We start from the raw sequence: 19581 nt of genomic DNA on the forward strand, positions 1-19581 counted from the left end.
TTTTTTTTTTTTTTTTTTACTTTTTTTAATGTTTAGTTTTGAGACAGTGAGCACGAGTGGGCAAAGGGCAGAGAGAGGGGGACAAAATCTGAAGCGGGCTCCACCCTGATAGCAGCAAGGCAACGCGGGGCTTGAACTCATGAACTATGAGATCATGACCTGAGCTGATATCAGACGCTCAATCTACTGAGCCTCCCAGGTGCCCCTATGTACTATATTTTCTATTCTCTAATTTAAAACTAAACACCAGCATCATATATGTTACAAGTGAAGTAGAAGATGCAGCCTTTCTAATGTGCTCTCACGTTCTTATACACTGCTTAGGAATTGTTTATAACATACGCATTATATGTAAGCTTTCTAATAATACATGCATGCCACTGGGATTAGGGTACCAAGGAGATGTGATCAGTTATACAGCAGAAATGTGCAGAAAGCAGTAAAGGACAAGTTGTTGCTTAAATAGGAAAATAGGATAATTAGATGGGAATTTTGGAGCTGGGGCTGCAGAGGAACTTGGGATTCTTGAACTTGGAAGTCAGAATTTATTCCAGCCTACTGAAACAACTCTTGTGCATCTAATTCCTGCTGGTTTACTGGGTCTCAAACATTATCAACTGTAAATTTTTATTCAGTCTTGGTTAAAATTAATAGAAATTATAGGCTACAATGGCATTGGATGATATTTGAGAGGAAAGAGTTTTGTTGACATATCCTTTGAAGATTCAGAGTATTCTGCTGGTTATTGCCCTTCTTAGCAAGATAAGAAAGAGAAAATTGGAGAAAATTACACTCTGGAGCACTGTGGAAATTAACCTGAGACAAAGAGAAGATTTAAGCTTAAATATCTACGAACCCTGCTTCTATTATCCTCTCTTGATGATTTATTTGGAGGGCACAAGAAGGTCGTTGAGGTATCCAAATGTTACTTATTTTAAAATCTCCCATGTATATAATGGTGAGCCGTGAATGACTTCATAGTTTAACAAACAGGTTTGTATTAAGACTATTCACATTTAGTGGTGCCTGGCTGGTTCAATTAGTGGAGCATGGGACTCTTGATCTCACCCCATGTTGAGTGTAGACATTACTTAAAAAAATCCTTTTTTTTTTTTTAAAAAGGACCATTCAGGGAGCGCCTGGGTGGCTCAGTCAGTTAAATGTCCAACTTCGGCTCAGGTCATGATTTCACGGTTCATGGGTTCAAGCCACGGTTCATGGGTTCAAGCTGTGCTGACAGCTCAGAGCCTGGAACCTGCTTCAGATTCTGTGTCTCCCTCTTTCTGCCCCTCCCCTGCTTGCGTGTGCTCTCTCTCAAAAATAAACATTTATTTTGAATTTTTTAAATGTTTTTTAATGTTTATTTTTGAGAGAAAGAGAGAGAGAGAGAGACTGAGCATGAGCAGGGGAGGGACAGAGACAGAGGGAGACACAGAATCCGAAGCAGGCTCCAGCCTCTGAGCTGTCAGTGCAGAGCCAGATGCGCGGCTCAAACCCACGAGCTGTGAGGTCATGACCTGAGCTGAAGTTGGACACCTAACCAACTGAGCCACCCAGGTGCCCCCAAAATAAATAAACATTAAAAAAAATAATAAAAAAGGACCATTCAATTTTAAAGTGGTTATTGATATAGTTGGATTAATATCTTCCATATTTGTAACTGTTTCCTATTTGTTGCCCAAGTTCCTGGTTTCCTTTTGGTGTTCTACTCTTGTCCTGCCTTCTCTGCTTTAAAGATTTTTTTGTTTAATGTTTATTTTTGAGAGAGAGAGATGGAGCGAGAGACAGAGTGTGAGCAGGGGAGGGCAGAGAGAGGGAAACAGACTCTGAAGCAGGTTTCAGGCTTTGCTCTGTCAGCACAGAGCCTGATGCAGGGCTCGAACTCATGTACTGTGAGATCATGACCTGAGCCAAAGCCGGGCACTTAACTGACTGAGCCACCCAGGTGCCCCCTGCCTTCTCTGCTTTAAAAAAAAAAATTTTTTTTTAATGTTTATTTTTGAGAGAGAGAGAGAGGGAGACAAAGAATCCGAAGCAGGCTCCAGGCTCTGAGCTGTGAGCACAGAGCGTGAAGTGGGGCTCAAACTCACAAACTGCAAGATAATGACCTGACCTTAAGTCAGACGCTTAACTGACTGAGCCACCCAGGTGCCCTGTGCCTTCTCTGCTTTTAATTGAGCATTTTCTATGATTCTCTCTCTTCCCTTAGGATATCAATTATACATACTAAAAAAAATTTTTTTAGTGGTATACATTTATAACTAGGCCGAGTCCACTTATAGTACAAGCAGTATTGTAGCACTTAATGACTTTCAGTTTGTTCAGCTTTTATCTTTCGAGGACAGGAGTGATGACTTCCAATCTCTTTATAACATCAGACCGGAAACTGGAAGTACGGAGATTATTTTTATTTATTTATTTTTGTCCTTTATTTTTTTCTGTGTCCATCAATTCAACAAATATTGGGTGCTTGTTATGTACCAGATACTGTTCTAGGTACTGGGAATACAGCAACGGGAAAAAAATTTTTTCTGTCTTCGTGAAGCTTATATTCTAGGGTGGGGAGACAGTAAACAAAAAATAGACAAGATGTCAGATGGTGATAGATGGTAAGGAGAAAAATAGAGATCAAGGTAACAGGTGAGGATGATGAGATAGATAGGCACGGGGTCCTGAAATTTTACTACACTTGATCTTAGCCAAAAGGCCGAGAAGCGATTGGGGTCCTGAAATTTTAAATAGAAATAGCTAATACAACCAGCAATATAAAAAGTCAAGAATATTAAACTGCAAAGTGCTTTAGGAAGATAATCCTTTACAGACCCTAAAAAGCTGATCTTTAGATCTTAAAACTTGTTTCCCCAAGAGAGGAAAAAGCTACTTTGTTTGATATTTACTATTAAATTTTATTGAATTTGTCTTTAGGGGTAGCTGGCTGGCTTAGTTCGTAGAGGAGGTGAGTCTTAATTTTAGGGTTATGAGTTCAAGCCCTAGATTGGTGGAACCTACTTAAAAGAAAATTCACAGGTAAAACAGGCTTTACCCATTTTACACATATACATATGTACCACCTTTGAGGGGCAATATATATATCCATACTATAAACATACCATATTTATAAAGTAATAGTAAGGTCAAGAAATAGAGTTGACTGTGTAAACCCTCCTTCTAAACATGTAGGAGAATTTTGCCTATGCTATACTTCCCTTCTTTTGCACTACATCAGAGTTAAAATAGAAAATCTTTAAGAAAGTCCCACTGAGACAGGCTCATGGCACAGGGAATATTCTGAATTTGGGGGTAGTTTAAACACTGTATATTTCACTGTATACGTATGATAATAAAAGAGCAATATGTTTGAAAACTAAGACCTGTGCTATTTGTTTCACAATGTGAAACCAACAGAGCTTTAGAAACAGCCTCTATAATGATATTTTGTAGCTACTCATTCTTACAAATTCCTGAATGCAGTTTTTAAGGAAGAAATTTCATAGATGCATAGCACGTATTTGGAAAAAGTAGCTATAAAAAGTAAGTGGCTGGGCAAGGGCCTCAGTAACATTCATATGCTGAATGGCTGAGGTGTATGATGTCATGGGTTTATGGCATTAAACTATTATATTTCTTTCTTTTATTGAAATATTGAATTCTGGGAAGATTTAAAGGCCTGATGTTCAGCTTTCCTTTTAGCCAATGAGCACTTAAATACTTCAGGAAGGTAGGGGCCAGAAAATAGGAAGGTAATTATGCCTTTAGAGATACTTAGAATTCTAATGGTTATTCATATTGGTAAAATTTCTCTTATAATGGCTCAAATATGTAAGTAGGAGAAGGAAATCTCCAGGGAAAACTGGTAATTTAAAACTTTGTTATTTAAGAAACAAACACAATACTCCCCCCCCCCCCCCAATACATCAGAGGGCATGCTAGGCTTACCATGTCAAAAACAATGACTCCTCAAACAAACATAGAATAATACCACTATTAAAATGTTTAAGAGTCTGGTTAACTTCAAAGCAAAAACCACATTATTGGAAAGCCAATCTCAAAAACCATTGTTTCCTGGGAATGTAGTATGAAGATCATTGCTTTGATAAGCTTCAATAAGCATCAATAAACAGTCCAAGTCACTTGCTTTAGTTTGTTTGGGCCTACTAATTGCTCCAGGACTTCTCGTGAATGATCTACAAAAGAAAACAATGACAATATATTAACTCACAATAATCAGAAATATTTAATATGTCCTCAATATAAACTAGGGGTGATAATAACTATTATATCTCATAGGGGTATTTAAAAGATTAAAGGGCATGATATACAAAGAATAGCATACAACTAAAAACATTTAATTAATGGTAACCTTCATTTATTAGCTGCAGTGCACATGTCATAGTAATACTTTTTAAAAATGGGTATTCATTATTTTCTCTGTAATTTCATCTTAATCTCACCAACCAGAGAGTAATGGTATAATTTCACCATTAGTCTGTGTATGAACTTTCCCAGGGTCCTGGTGGGAAACAGACATACTAAAGTGGTGTGCTTGAACAGGGTTTAACAAAACAACTATTTACAAAGGAGTGAGCAGGATTAAAGAAAACCTATAGGTGTGGTAAAGCACCTTGGAAAGCTGCAATATAAATGGTTAGGGGAAGGAGCAGTTACTAGGACAATTTGACCGGTCGGTAAACATTTCCACATCATACAATATTATTATAAAGCATGATTTTTAATAGATAACTATTATATGAATTCATTATGATTTAACCAATCTATATTATTTGACATTTAGATGTTCTCAGTTATTCATATTGTATAGCAGCAGTTTTTTGTTTTTTGTTTTTTTAAAAAAAAAATTTTTTTTTTTCAACGTTTATTTATTTTTTGGGACAGAGAGAGACAGAGCATGAACGGGGGAGGGGCAGAGAGAGAGGGAGACACAGAATCGGAAAGCAGGCTCCAGGCTCTGAGCCATCAGCCCAGATCCCGCCGCGGGCCTTGAACTCACGGACCGCGAGATCGTGACCTGGCTGAAGTCGGACGCTTAACCGACTGCGCCACCCAGGCGCCCCTAGCAGCAGTTTTAATATGGTTTACATTTCTTTTGCAAAACTGATTTTATAAGATCTTTTAAAAATATGAATTAAAGCAAAAATACTGATAAAATGTTATTGCTTTAAAAATTATTCACAAGTTTACCAAACTTGTTCCATAGATACAGCCTATGTTGTATATACAACAGATCTCCAAACTAGTCTTGGAAAGTTTCTAGGTTAGTGGTTGTTAGTTACAGTTTTCACAAACCAATAGAAAAAAATTGGGCCCAATATATGGTCCCTAAATTTGATTTTAAACAATACAAAAATAAGCCAAAATGCCAAGATTTAGTGCAAGCAAGAGAACCAGAGTGTATGAAATGAGAATTATAGTTCAAAAAACAAAGGTTTATATCAGCAGCTATTTTTTTTTTTTTTAAAGCAGCTTGTAAGTGAACAAATGTAGTTATTTTGTCATAAATATCAGGGGTGGGGGTCCTAGGTGGCTCAGTCAGTTAAGCGACCAACTTCAGCTCAGGTCCTGATCTCACATTCCTGAGTTCGAGCCCTGCGTCGGGCTCTGTGCTGACAGCTCAGAGTCTGCTTCAGATTCTATGTCTCCCTCTTTGTCTGCTCCTCCCCCACTCGTGCTCTCTCTTTCCCTCTCTCTCTCTCAAAAATAAATAAACATTTAAAAAATGTATCGGGGCGCCTGGGTGGCTGGCTCAGGTATGTCCAACTCTTCTTGATTTTGGCTCAGGTCATGATCTCAGGGTGGTGGGATCAAGCCCCATGTCAGCCTCCATGCTCAGAGTGAATTTCTTCCTCTCTCTCTCTCTTCCTCTGCCTCTTCCCCTTGCTCTCTCTAATGTAAATTTAGAAAAAAATTTTTTCAACGTTTATTTATTTATTTTTAATTATTATTATTTTTTAGAGAGAGATCGTGTGCGAGTTTGAGAGGGGCACAGAGAGAGGGAGACACAGAATCTGAAGCAGTCTCCAGGCTCTGAGCTATCAGCGTAGAGCCCGACGTGGGGCTTGAACCCATGAACTGTGAGATCATGACCTGAGCCGAAGTCCGACACTTAACCAACTGAGCCAGCCAGGCGCCCCAACGTTTATTTATTTTTTGAGAGAGAGAGCAAGAAAGGCAGAATATGAGTGAGGGAGGGGCAGAGACACAGAATCTGAAGCAGACTCCGGGCTCCAAGCTGTCAGCACAGAGCCTGATGCAGGGCTCAAGCCCACAAACCGTGAGATTATGACCTCAGCTGAAGTCAGATGCCCAAACAACTGAGCCACCCAGGCACCCCTCTCTAATGTAAATTTTAAAAATATCATTTATTATAGAGGAAATCTAGATTAAAGGCAGGCTTTAAATAGTTTGAAAGCAAAAAGATGGACAAGGCTGTATCATGAAAACAGTAACTATTAACAAAGCTGGAGTGGTTTTACTAAGAGCCGAAATGGGGAATACTTCCTAACTCATTCTGTAAGACCAGTATTACCCTGATGCCCTGATGCCAAATAAAGATATCACATACACACAAAGCTACAGACCCATATCTCTAGTAAATATGTACTCAAAAATCCTCAACAATACATTAGCAAATCAAATCTAACAACATATAAAAAAGCTCATATGCCATGATCAACTGGAATCTATCCCAGGAATGAAAGGTTGGCTTAACATCTGAAAATGAATTAATGTAATACACTGTATTACTTTCTTATTACTAATGTAATAAATTACTACCACCTTACTGGCTTAAAGCAACACAAATTTATTATTATATAGTCAGAATCCAAATTAAGTCTCGTTGGGCTAAAATGGATCAGCATTGCTTTTTGGAGGCTCAAGGGAGAGGATTTACCTTTGACTTTTCCAGCTTCTAGAGGCCACCACATTCCTTGCATTCCTCCATATTCAAATGGAACAACATGGGACAGAGTCCTCATGCTGCCATCTCTATGATTCTCCTTCTGCCTCCCTCTTCCACTTACAAAGATTTATGATTACACTGAGCCCACCTAGATAATCCAGGATAATCTCTATTTTAAGGTCAACTGATTAGCAACTTTAGTTCCACTTGCAATCTTATGTAACATAGCATACTCAGGTCCTGTGCATTAAAATGTGGACATCTTTGGGTGGGGGCATCATTCTGCCTATAACATATATATCAATAGACTAAAGGACAAAAACCATATCATTTCAATAGATGCAGAAAAAGCATTTTACAACACTGATGGTAAAAACATTCAACAAACTGGGAATAGAAGGGAACTTCCTCAACCTGATAAAGAACATCTAGGAAAAAGCTAATACTTAATGATGAGAGACTAATGTTTCCCCACTAAGATGAGAAACAAGATAAGGATGTCTGCTCTTTCCACTTCTATTCAGCATTGCAGTGGAGGTTCTAGCCAAGGAAATTAGGGAAGAAAAAGAAATAAAAGGCATCCATGTTGGTAAGAAAGTAAAACTATCATTACCTGTACATTATATAATACTGTATACAGAATGTCCTAAGGAATACACTAAAAAATTAGAACTAGTAAATGAGTTCAACAAGTCTCCACATACAAGATCAATATACAAAAATCAAATGATTTATATACACTAGCAAGGAACAATCCAAAAATGAAATTAAGAATTCCATTTATGTTACCAATAAAAAAGAATAAAATACTTAGAGATAAATTTAATAAAAGAAGTGAAAAAGTCTGAAAACTATAAAACATTGTTGAGAGAAATTCAAGATTTAAATAAATGAAAAGACATCTGTGTTCACAGATCAGAAGATAATATTAACATGGCAATACTCCCTAAACTGATTGCAGATTCAATGCAATCTCTCCCAGAATCCCGGTTGCCTTTTTTTTTTTTTTAAGAAATTGACAAGGGATGCTTGGCTGGCTCAGTAGGTAGGGCATGTGACTCTTGATCTCAGGGTTGTAAGTTTGAGCTCCACGATGGATGTAGAGATTACTTAAAAATAATAAAACCTTTAAAAAAAATTGAGAAGATGATCCTAAAGATGAGGGAGCATGGGGCACACTGAGGGCAAGGTATAGGCTAACAGCACACAGCACACTCTGCACCCCCCCCCCCCCGGTGGAATACGTGTGATATTCCACGGACACTCCTGGCTATCGAAGAACAAAAGGAAAGGGATTTAAGTGCTTGCCATGGTGATGTGGGAAACTAAGGCAAATGAAAAATTAAACTCTCTTACTGCCTACAGCCCACTGACAAGTCCTGGAAACCAGCAGAGTGACCTCCCACTACGAGCTCAGCTGCCTCTAAGATGACACTTTGCTGGGGGCAAAAGAGAATCTTAGCTGAACATTATCCCAACCTCAAGGATCCTGTAAGTCTACTTCCTTTATCTCAACTGCCCCAACATATATGCTGTCAATCATACTTCAAGATTATGGCCTCCTCATATACATCTGAAGGGTCTCATGACTGAGGCTTTACTAAACGGTAATAAATGGTGTTTTCCTAACAACAGTTAGCCACCCCCCCGCCAGGTCCTGGAAACCTTGCTTCCAAAATTTCTTAGAGACTTACACTGTCCCTGACCCTCTCCCAACCTGAGGGTATATAATGAGTTACCGGTCACAACCCCAGTGCAGCTCTTTCTGCCCATGGATCCTGTCCCTGTGCTTTAATAAAATCACCTTTTTGCACCAAAGACGTCTCCAAGAATTCTTTCTTGGCCGTCAGCTCCAAACCCCAAAACTTCATCACTAATATGTATATGGGAATTCAAGGGACCCAGAACAGCCAGTACAATTTTGAAAAGAAGAACAAAATTGGAAACTATACTTCCCAATTTCATTTTAGTTGTTTTTAGGATTATTTTGGCATTTTTACTAGTTAGGAATATGTTATCAAACATTATACATACATGTTTTCTAACTCTATTTGAGTCATTCTTCTATAGAAATTTATTACTGCACATAAATAAGAGGACACTTTTCCCTCCAATAGTAACCATACAATATATTTTTATGTAATTTAAAGATTTTGAGGCTAGATGGCAGTATTATATTACTCAAAGCCCCCCCCAGGCACCTTTTTCCTGAGAAAATAGAGTATTTAGGACTGTGAGTTTGAACAGGAGGAGTATTTGGTGCCTATGAGTTTATTATGCTATATGGAGAAACTGTGGATTCTCTAAGTATTTAGTGATCCCTTGCCAGAACACTGTAGAAACTGTAGGGGAGGAAAAACAATTTCCCCTCTATCCTCTAAGTTCTTGGCTGAGACACTCTTGTAAAAAAAAAAAAAAAAGGCAATTAACCAGAAAAAAACACAGTTTATCAATATGTTTACTTACTTCATGTATGCATGAGAGATACCCAGGGAAAATAAGTAAACTCCCTGAGACAGCCCTAGCCACCACCTCAAATCCCATCTTCAGCTAAAGACAAAAGAAAGATATTGGGGTGGAGTGGGCAGGCCAATTATAGCAAGTTATTAGAAAAAGCACAGTAAGGAGTAAAAGGTAAGATTTGCTATACACATTTAGGTTGGTGTCTCCTCCATTGGTAAGATTCTCTTGGATTTAGAGTTACCCTTTTCCTTCCCGGTGTAGAGGGGGAGATCCTTACAGATGGAGATTTCCTTTATAAATGCAAGTTTCTCTTACAAGAGGATAACTTCTCCATTTTCAGAGCTCTCTGGTTGTCTGCTGTTTCTCAGCCACAATCAGCTCAAAAAAAAAAAAAAATCCTTATCCTAAAGAAGCATATTTTGGGGTGGCATGTTCTGCCACCCTTTAAAACACAAACTCTCAACATTGAAAAAGACTCAAAACGTCATCAAACCAATCCCACTGCTGTTGCTTGATGTCACTCTCCTATTTCCCTCCCTTTTCTAGTAACAGTTAAGCCTCTTGACACTGTCGGCTCAGGAAATTGCTCTGTTGGGGAAAGAATTAGAGACTGAATCAGGTGACCTAGGTTTTTACTCCCAGTTCTACTATCAAGTGTTTCCACTTAAATTCATTCTCTGTTCCCTTATCCTTAAAACAAGGGTGTTATATAGATGAAGTCTAAGGAAGCTTCTACCATCTCTCAAAATCTATGACTAACATAGTTGGAGGCCACTTTTTGAAAGAGATGCATGGCAGGGGCTTTTAAAGCACCAAGAAAAAGAAGAAACTGTGGGAAATATAAATTAATGAATGTTTTCAAATGATCAAGGAAGATGTAATTTAGATATTTTTGTAGAATACACAGTGAAAAAGGTGAGGCTGGCAGATTTTTACAAACAATAGTTCTAATGCTTCAAGGTTCTAACGCTTCATCTGTGTCTGGCAGCAAGAAGTTCTGTCATGCATGGGGCTGGGGCGGGTGGGGATCGCCCCGGGTGGCTCAGTCAGTTAAGCCCTTAAGCATCAGACTTCAGCTCAGGCGAACTCAGGCTCAGGTGATCTCAGGGAGTTCAAGCCCCCTGTCAGGCTCTGTGCTGACAGCCTGGAGCCTGCTTTGGATTCTGTGTCTCCCTCTCTCTGCCCCTCCCCTGCACACACACACACACACACTCTCTCTCTCTTTCAAAATAAATAATAAAAAACATTTTAAAAACATTAAAAAAAAAGTTCTATCATGTGGGATTGATAATGGATGAATAAATAAGGAGAAGGAAACAATAATATAGGGTTTAGAAAAAGTAAAATACAAAATAAAAGAGTTGTCCTTTAAGCAAGGAATCAACTTTAATTAAAGGAAACTCTGAAGCAAAACACTTGGGTCTTAAAATATATATTTGTTAAGTTTATTTATTTATTTTTAGAGAGATTGAGAGAGAGAGAGGGCAAGGGAGTATGAGCTGGGGAGGGGCCTAAAGACAGGGAGACAGAGAATCCCAAGCAGGCTCCGTGCTGTCAGCAGAGTCTGATGAAAGGCTGGAACTCATGAATTAGGAGATAATGACCTGAGCTGAAACCAAGAGTTGGTTGCTTAACCGACTGAGCCACACAGGTGCCCCTTAAAATACTTTTGTTTTGGGCTCTATGTGGTAAATCGTGACATATTTATGATCCAGGAATTGAAGTAAAGAACTTCCTTGTATAGTAATCAGGATGAAACATATTCTCACATGTGACTAATATTTGGGTCAGTTCAATAAAAAGTGGCAGATTTCCTGTTGGATTTTCCTGTCTTTCAGTGTAATACATAAATTAATCTAGTGCTGTCTCATTGCTTTATTGCCCTTCTAAAATCTAAACCTCCATGCCTGCAAATACTGTGAAACTGAAATGCATGTCTGTTGTAGATTAGTAAAGGTGTATGAGTTGAACTTACTGATAATCATTGCAGACATAATTGAATTAAAAATAGTTTAATAAGTTGTAAAATTATTTTCCTGCCTCCATAACATGTATAAAAAATATATTATGTGAAAGAACAAAATTCAACCGAGTAAATTATTGGCTTTATTAATCGGTTCATTAATCAGGCTGCATCCCATCTAGCAAGTAGAGGGGAGTTCTAAGGAGTTGTACAAAATGGAAGATTTTTATAGGAAGGAGAGTAAGGCAAGAACTTATTAGCAAAAGAAAAGAAAGGATTGGTTCAGGCAAGTTCACCTTCTCATAGGAGGAAAGGCAAGGAAGGGGTCTTATTAGGTGGATTATCTCATCTTTCTTTGGGGGATGAAGAGGGCCCATATGACAGATTACCTCAGTGGTGCTGACCAGAAAACTCACATTGATTGGCTTAAAATTTCACTCTTGGAGAAGTTGAAACTTCAGTTAAGTCTTAGTTTGCTGTACTGGGGCAAGTGACTCTACCTTTGGCCTGTGGCTTTCTAACAATCATAATTTACGATATTTTAAATAACAGCATAGTTTTTTTTCTTTTCTCTTCTGCAGTAATAAAATCAGCGTGTTTCTAAGTTTCAAGACCCAATTTATAATGTGGAGTTCTGTTTATAGTCTGACCGTAAGGTTAAGAAAATTTAAATATACTAAGAATTATAGTAGAGAAGATAAACCTATTAATTGAGGGAATTTGATGAGAAACTACAGCAGACACTGCCAATTTTGGGGTCTGCTTACTTTGAGGTTAACATTATAATTGAACATACATGTGCATATATGTTTTAATGGAAAATAAATCCTATTATCTTATATATTCATATATGAGCAACCACATAGATATACGAGCATGAAAAAAAAATGTTATATAATGTGTCACATGAAAGACAAAAAACTTTCATTTACCAGGCCAAGAAATTCTTTGGAGAAAAAATAAATAAAAATTAAATATAAAGTGAATATATTACCTCAGTTTATTCTCATTCAATGACAGCAGCAAAAATATACAATGGCTGTAGTGCCGACAGGAAAGGGGGAAGAGTAGAGATGATCTGGGTAGCTGAAAAACTTCAGCTTCTTCTCTTTATAAACCTTTATTAATAAAACCATGGTAGGGGCGCCTGGGTGGCGCAGTCGGTTAAGCGTCCGACTTCAGCCAGGTCACGATCTTGCCGTCCGTGAGTTCGAGCCCCGCGTCGGGCTCTGGGCTGATGGCTCAGAGCCTGGAGCCTGTTTCCAATTCTGTGTCTCCCTCTCTCTCTGCCCCTCCCCCGTTCATGCTCTGTCTCTCTCTGTCCCAAAAATAAATAAACGTTGAAAAAAAATTAAAAAAAAATAAAATAAAACCATGGTATATGAACTCTTTTGCATTATTATCAGATCTCCCAATTTTATGTCTGACAATTATACGCAAGGGAAAGCTGAGGTGCACAAAAGTGTTCTGTGCTAAAAAAATCTTGGGAAATGCCTGCATAAAGAAAGTTAAATAAGATTCTTAGCTATAGTGTTTCTCAGAGTCTTTGATAAATTAAAATTCATTATAGTGGTATATTGCATTTCTCAAACTTTTTGGACATATAAACACTTTTAGTTCTATGCTATTGTTGGAGAAGAAAAATTTCCCTCTACCCTTCAAGATTTTTCTGGCTGATCTATGAATTAAATTGACATGAGATAGATTAACAGGAGAAAATAAAATTTAATTTCCATGTATGGAGGTCTCATAGATATGGGACCTAACAAGTGACCAAGACAGGCAGCTTTTATACTTTTTTGACAGAGAAACAAATTTGTGGGGAACTGACAGGAAAAAGAAAACTTATGTTTGGGAGCTTGAATTAATAAGGAATTCTAAACAGAATTTGGGCTGGGGTAGTAAATAAGTAAAAAAACAAGGTTTGTTTACATAGGCTTCTTAGGTCCTGAATTCCGCATCTCTGATGATAAGGATGCCTTTCTATCTCCTGGTATAGGGAGGGTACCTTTCACATGGGAGATTTGTTTCCTGCTTTCTAGAGACAAAAGACAGTCAGAGTGTTCTTGCACGGGCTGTTTCTTAAGTAACTTTACTTTGTATTTTTATTTTTTAAAACTTTTATTTATTTTTGAGAGAGAGAGAGAGAAAGAGAGAGCTCAAGGGGTAGAGGGGCAGAGAGACAGGGAATCAGAGGATGTGAAGTGGGCTCTGTGCTGATAGCAGAGAGCCGGATGCAGGGGTCAAAGTCATGAACTGTGAGACCATGACCTGAGCTGAAGTTGAATACTTAACTGACTGAGCCATCCAGGTGCCCCTCTTAAGTAACTTTAATTCAAAATAATAAATACGCTCCAGGGCATATTTTTGGGTGGCCTGCCCTGAGCCCAACACTATACCTATGGTATTTTCTAGAACACCATACCATACCAGGTCACTGTAGTAAGTTTAAGGGATTTCAGGGTAGAGCAAGGAAAAAGATATGACCACACGGTGGCAGTAGGACACAACGAGCTTTATTTGGGCAGTGCTTTGACAGATTTGTTCGCAGAAGTCCCTCACAACATAAGACCTTCCAAAGACAACAGTATGTGTGTATGTGTGTGTGTGTGTGTGTGTGTGTGTGTGTGTGTGTCTGTGTGTGTGGTGGGGGGGCACTACTGAGAAGGGAAGGAGGGTAAGGCAACTCTCAGAGGACAGGAGAGGAGGTTTAGGTCTAATGATGTTGCTTAGCATCAAGATAAGGAGTCTCTGGGTCAGAGTTCCAAAAGGCAAGGGGGTCTTTCACACCCCTAGGTTTCATCTTATCTATGGTGATAGATGTTGAATGAAGTTTTTCAGGGTATGCAAAGCAGGCAAGTTCTGGATGGCTAAAAATCTTCTTCTTTTAAAAATTTATTTTATTTTTTTAAATTTTATTTATTAATTTTTTAATTGTTTTAAAATTTAAGTTTATTTATTTATTTTGAGAAAGATTAGATAGCACAAGCAGGGGGAGGGGAAGAGAGAAGGAGAGACAGAATCCCAAGCAGGCTTTACGCCATCAGCACAGAATCTGATGTGGGGCTTAAACTCACGAACTGTGAAATCAGGACCTGAGCTGAGATCAAGAGTCGGCCACTTGGGGCGCCTGTGTGGCGCAGTCAGTTAAGCATCCAACTTCGGCTCAGGTCACGATCTCACAATTCCTGAGTTTGAGTCCTGCGTTGGGCTCTGTGCTGACAGCTCAGAGCCTGGAGGCTGCTTCAGATTCTGTGTCTCCCTCTCTCTCTGCCCCTCCTTTGCTCACATTCTGTCTCTCTCTCAAAAATAAATAAATGTTAAAACAATTAAAAACAAAAGAGTCAGATGCTTAACTGACTGCACCACCCATGTACCCCCTTAATTTTTTTTTATTTTAGAGAGAGTGTGTGAGTTGGGGAGAAGGACAGAGGGAGAGAAAGAATTCCAAGCAGTCTCCTCATTCAGCGTGTAGCCCAATGAGGGGCTTGATCCTATGACCCTGGGATCATGACCTGAGCTGAAATCAAGAGTCAGACACTCAACCAAATGAGCTACCCAGGCCCCCCAAGATCTGCTTTCTTAGCCTGTATTTAAAACCATTGGATAAACAAAGATTCAGTGCTGGTGGGCTTTTGAACTAACAGTCCCAATTTGATGTGAAGAAGTAAACAACATAGAAGTCATCTTTGGTTCATTCACATAACAGTAACATAGTTGGTAAATGCTGGCCTAGATAATCTTCCAGGTCAAACTATAGTTATTTTATCCCAAGTATTTTGAACTTCTGTCATTTTAATGTCTACTTTCACTTCCAGTAGTCACATGAAAATATAAGAAGTGATTTGAAAGGGATATTTGTTCCTGCTCCAAATGCTGAAGCTAACTGATAACTGTTTTTTTTTTACTGTAAAGCAATGGTTCTCAAAGTGTGGTCTGCAGATCCTCCAGTCAGACCTTTTTAGGGTTGTGAGCTAAACTAGTCATTTTATTCATGGCGCACCATTTTTATTTGAAAGAATGACTGTTAGCCTAAGGTTATTCAGACTTGGGTGCTTCTCAGACGATTTCTTGAAAAAGAGCGAAATGAACCTGTCACTTCAAAGAAAACACGTGACAGAATTTGTTGGCAATGAAAAATTTTAGCATCCAAGTGAATTTTGGAAAATTTGTAGCTGCCACTATGATCTTGACAACCACCCAATGGTGATATTAACAAATGTGACTTTTTTTTGTCTCATGAAATGTGTCAACATTGGAAGATCTGTATTACTAACAGAACCAATATTGTCTACACTGCCAATGCATGACATTACAAAATCATGTATGGGTAAAAGATCAAAGATCTAATCAAATGCAAGACAGACCAATGGATTGTAATTTAAGTATATAAAAATTTCATTAATATGTTTTCATTTCCTACACTGCAATTAACCTTTAAGAAACTACCAGTTACTAAGTTTTGGGGTAATATCAAAGAGGAGCATCCACAGGGTAACCAGAAAGATAATGAGGGTAAAATGAGCAACAGTTGATTTTATGACATGTTGTCTAGCCAAGTTATCCTGAGACAAATATAACAGAACATTAAAATAGAACTATTTCAGCTAATGTTCCAGGACTATAGTTACCAGCTACTCTCTGATTCTAGTGAGATTCCAGACCACGTATACATGACTTGAAAATGCTTGGCTAAAATCTGATTTTGGAATCCATGGCACTTCATCCATTCAAAGATACGAAAGTGTTAAATTTAGAAGGGATGGACAGTAGGAAATTGAAGAAAGGATTTCTTTGAAGACAGCTGTGACTGGAGTTCTAGAAAGAAGCCTGGAGGTGCTTGCTTTTCCCTTCAAGCCTAGTGAGAGGAAATTCTAAGGAGATCAGTCGGTGAGTCTGATATGTCCCTTGGAGCTTGGGGGACACAGGACACCAATATCAGACCCATATCTGAGAAAAATAAAGGACAAAAAGCTATGGTGAGAGTCTATACAGCTAAAGAGAAGACTGGGTTGGGAAGTACCCACACTCTCATTGCTGAAAGTATGTGTTTCCTGTGGACAGAGGTGGGCTGCCATGGGTTTGCCTTATATTCTGCTCATGAAAGCAACTGAGATAAGTTAGGAAACCTGAAACAGAGAAAGAGTGAAGATATATGCTGGATTCCTGGGGATAGAGAAAGAAAACAGTAGCTACTAGCCAGAAGAGGCACCATGGCTTAAATCAAGAGAACTGCAGATAGGAGATATATGCAGTGATGGGGGTGGGTAGTAGGAAGTGGGCCCTGAAGAACCTCAAAAGTGCCCCACTGTTGACAGAGTACAGATCAGCTCTCCACAGGCCTGGAGTGCTGATATTCAGTCACAGTAGCACTGATAAGTAAGCCTTTTCTTTCCCTTCCCTCTGTTCCTGCTTATCCCAGGCCCACCCTGTACTAACATCGGTGGGATCAGAAACTGCAGTGGGCAAGCTGGGGGTAGGAAGAAAACTGAGGGCTGGTAAAAGAGAGGAACTAACAATGTCTGCTTATCCACTGCAGGCCAAATCTGAGCTGATCAGAGGAGCAAAAGCTTTCACTTGAACTTGTTTAGAGTACTGCATGGATTGAAGACGTTTTAGTTACCGAAATGAGAGGTTTCAGTGATAAGAAATGACGAGGCATTTTAACTCTCTGAGAATGATAAGAAAAGCCAATGGCACCTGGGATTTCATCTGGCAGTAGGGAAAATCTGCTCTTTAGAGCAGATTTGTAATAAAGTAGTGTGAGGAAAACAGAGTGACTATGAGTACCCCTTGCTTATTCAATCTATTGATCAAATGCACACATAGCTCAGGGGGTAGATTTACACACTTAGATTGTTATTCTGGAAAGATTATCAAAGATTGCTGTTATTACATTCCATATTCTGTGGTCTTCTCTACCTTAAAATAAGAGCCTACTTGTCAGAATACATTTTTTTTTTGCCTTATTTGATAACCAGAGAACCTCTGTTTGCCTTCTCACAACCCCCAGGATAATGTACGCAGGTACCAATCCCCTGCACTCAGTCCCATGAGTTTTTCTTGCTCTAAGTGATTTTTTAAAAATTATTATTACTAATTTTAATAGATATAACCATCCACATGATACAAAATTCAAAAGGTACAAAGGGTATATAGTATAGGCTTTTTCTTGCTCTTGTCCCTCCACAACTTTTCCTGGAGGTAAGCACTGTTAACACTTCCTTTCTTTCTTTTTTTTAATTTGGGAGAGAGAGAGAGAGAGAGAGAGAGAGAGAGAGCAAGTGTGAGCAGGGAAGTGGGGCAGAGGGAGAGAGAATCCCAAGCAGGCTCCATGCTGTCAGCACAGAGCCTGATGTGGGACTCGATCCCACAACCCTGGGATCATGACCTGAGCTGAAACCGAGTCAGATGCTCAACCAATTCAGTCACCCAGGTGCCCGTTAACAGTTCCTGATGTCCTTTTTGGCCTTAGTTTTTTGAGAAATGTCTTGGCCAAAAATAAGATTTAGTCTTCATTATAGATGTCACTGATACCACATACAACCTGTTGTCGGCTAGGTTTACATTCACAGTCCAAACATAAGAACAGAAGTTGCTAAAAGGACTTCTAGGATCATAACTCAACCCAGAGAATAACTGTTTAGACTGTAACTAGAGAAATGACATGGAAGGACTGGGCATCAATGCTGACTTACAAGTGAAGTCCAGGTTATATTGTAGTATGTGGGCCATTGCAGAGGTGATGCAAAATGGCTGAGGTGCTAAGGTTTCAAGACATGGTCATGTATATTATCATGGCTCTTTTTTTTTTCACAATAACAAAATATTTTATTCATTATTTTATATAAATTGTGATACCAAAATGACATTTTGCCATTTAAAAATGTATGTTCTTATATATTACTATTATTGTGATTATATTTTATAAACAATAAAATATTCTTAAAGGTAAAATCTTTATATTTTACTATCTTTAGTAAAATTTTTTCTTAAAAAATCTTTTTTCTATTTGAATAGAGTTGACACACAATGTGACATTAGTTTCAGGTGTACAACATAGTGATTCAACATCTCTGCATGTTATACTATCCTCACCACAAATGTGGCTACCATCTGTCACCACACAACAATATCATTGGTTATATTCCCTATGCTATACCTTTTATTTCCAGTATCATGGCTCTTATACAGGCCAAATGGGCTGTGACTACTTTGTTCTCCTTCAGTGATGTATCACATTAGCCTAAGAATCCAAATTGTTCTGAATACGTTATGCTCGGCTCTGCTCACCACAAGTGCAGCCACCATCTGTCATCATACAACATCATTGGCTATATATCCCCTATGCTGTACCTGTTATTTCCAGTGTCATGGCTTCCAGCCACAGGCCAAATGGCCTGTGACTACTTTGTTCTCCTTCAGCGAAGTATCTATCACATTAGCCTGAGTCCAAATTGCTCTGAATCTCATTGGCTATAGTTTGATGAGATTATAGTCAACAGGTCATTTAGCATATTTAATAGACGTAATATTACAAGCTTGAATTTTTTGTGTCTACATAAAACATCATGTTTAATGTCAACACTAGTACCACCACTATCATCCTCATCATAGTTACCATTTTTTTAATTTTTAAAAATGTTTATTTATTTTAGAAAGAGAGTGTGAGCAGTAGAGGGACAGATAGAGAGGGGGATAGAGAATCTAAAGCATGGTCAGCACAAAGCCCAATGTGGGGCTTGATCCCACGCACTGCGAGATCATGACCTGAGCTGAAGTCAGATGCTCAACTGACTGAGCCACCCAGGCGCCCCCATAGTTAACACTTATTGAACACTTAGCATTACCAGCACCACCAACATCGTGACTAACATTTACTGAGCCTTTACTATGTGCTAGCCACCATATAAAGTGCTGTCAGATAATTTTCACGATCAAGTTACTACTATCATGTCCATTTACAGATGAGGAAAGTGAATAATGGAATGAGTTGAGTAATTTATTCAAGGTCACAGTTATTAAAAGATGAAGCCAGGATTTGAACCCAAGCAGTCTATCATACTAACCTGTTATTAGGGGGCATCCATGGAAGAGTAATATACGTATCTGAGGACAGCAAGTGAGGACAGCTTCTACAGCTTCATCAGTCAGATTCACACAATGTCCCATATGAATTTCCTATTTAAAAATAAAGAAAGGACAGTTAAAAGAAAAAAATTTATGATGACAGTAT

General features: G+C 38.6%; 1 protein-coding gene across 2 annotated transcripts in view; it reads right to left on the reverse strand.

The window, feature by feature from the left end:
* Window positions 1-3968: 3968 nt before the first annotated feature.
* Window positions 3969-19581, reverse strand: part of AMN1 (antagonist of mitotic exit network 1 homolog) — a 53046-nt gene continuing 37433 nt past the window's right edge. For both annotated transcript variants that reach the window (XM_043562905.1, XM_043562906.1), the window contains exons 6-7: window positions 19415-19526; window positions 3969-4184 (exon numbers count right to left, since the gene is read on the reverse strand). In XM_043562905.1, the coding sequence (XP_043418840.1) occupies window positions 4111-4184; window positions 19415-19526 (186 nt within the window). In that variant the 3' untranslated portion in view covers window positions 3969-4110. The remainder of the gene's footprint in view (window positions 4185-19414; window positions 19527-19581) is intronic.

Source organism: Prionailurus bengalensis, chromosome B4, assembly GCF_016509475.1.
Source record: "Prionailurus bengalensis isolate Pbe53 chromosome B4, Fcat_Pben_1.1_paternal_pri, whole genome shotgun sequence".
Lineage (NCBI taxonomy): Eukaryota > Metazoa > Chordata > Mammalia > Carnivora > Felidae > Prionailurus > Prionailurus bengalensis.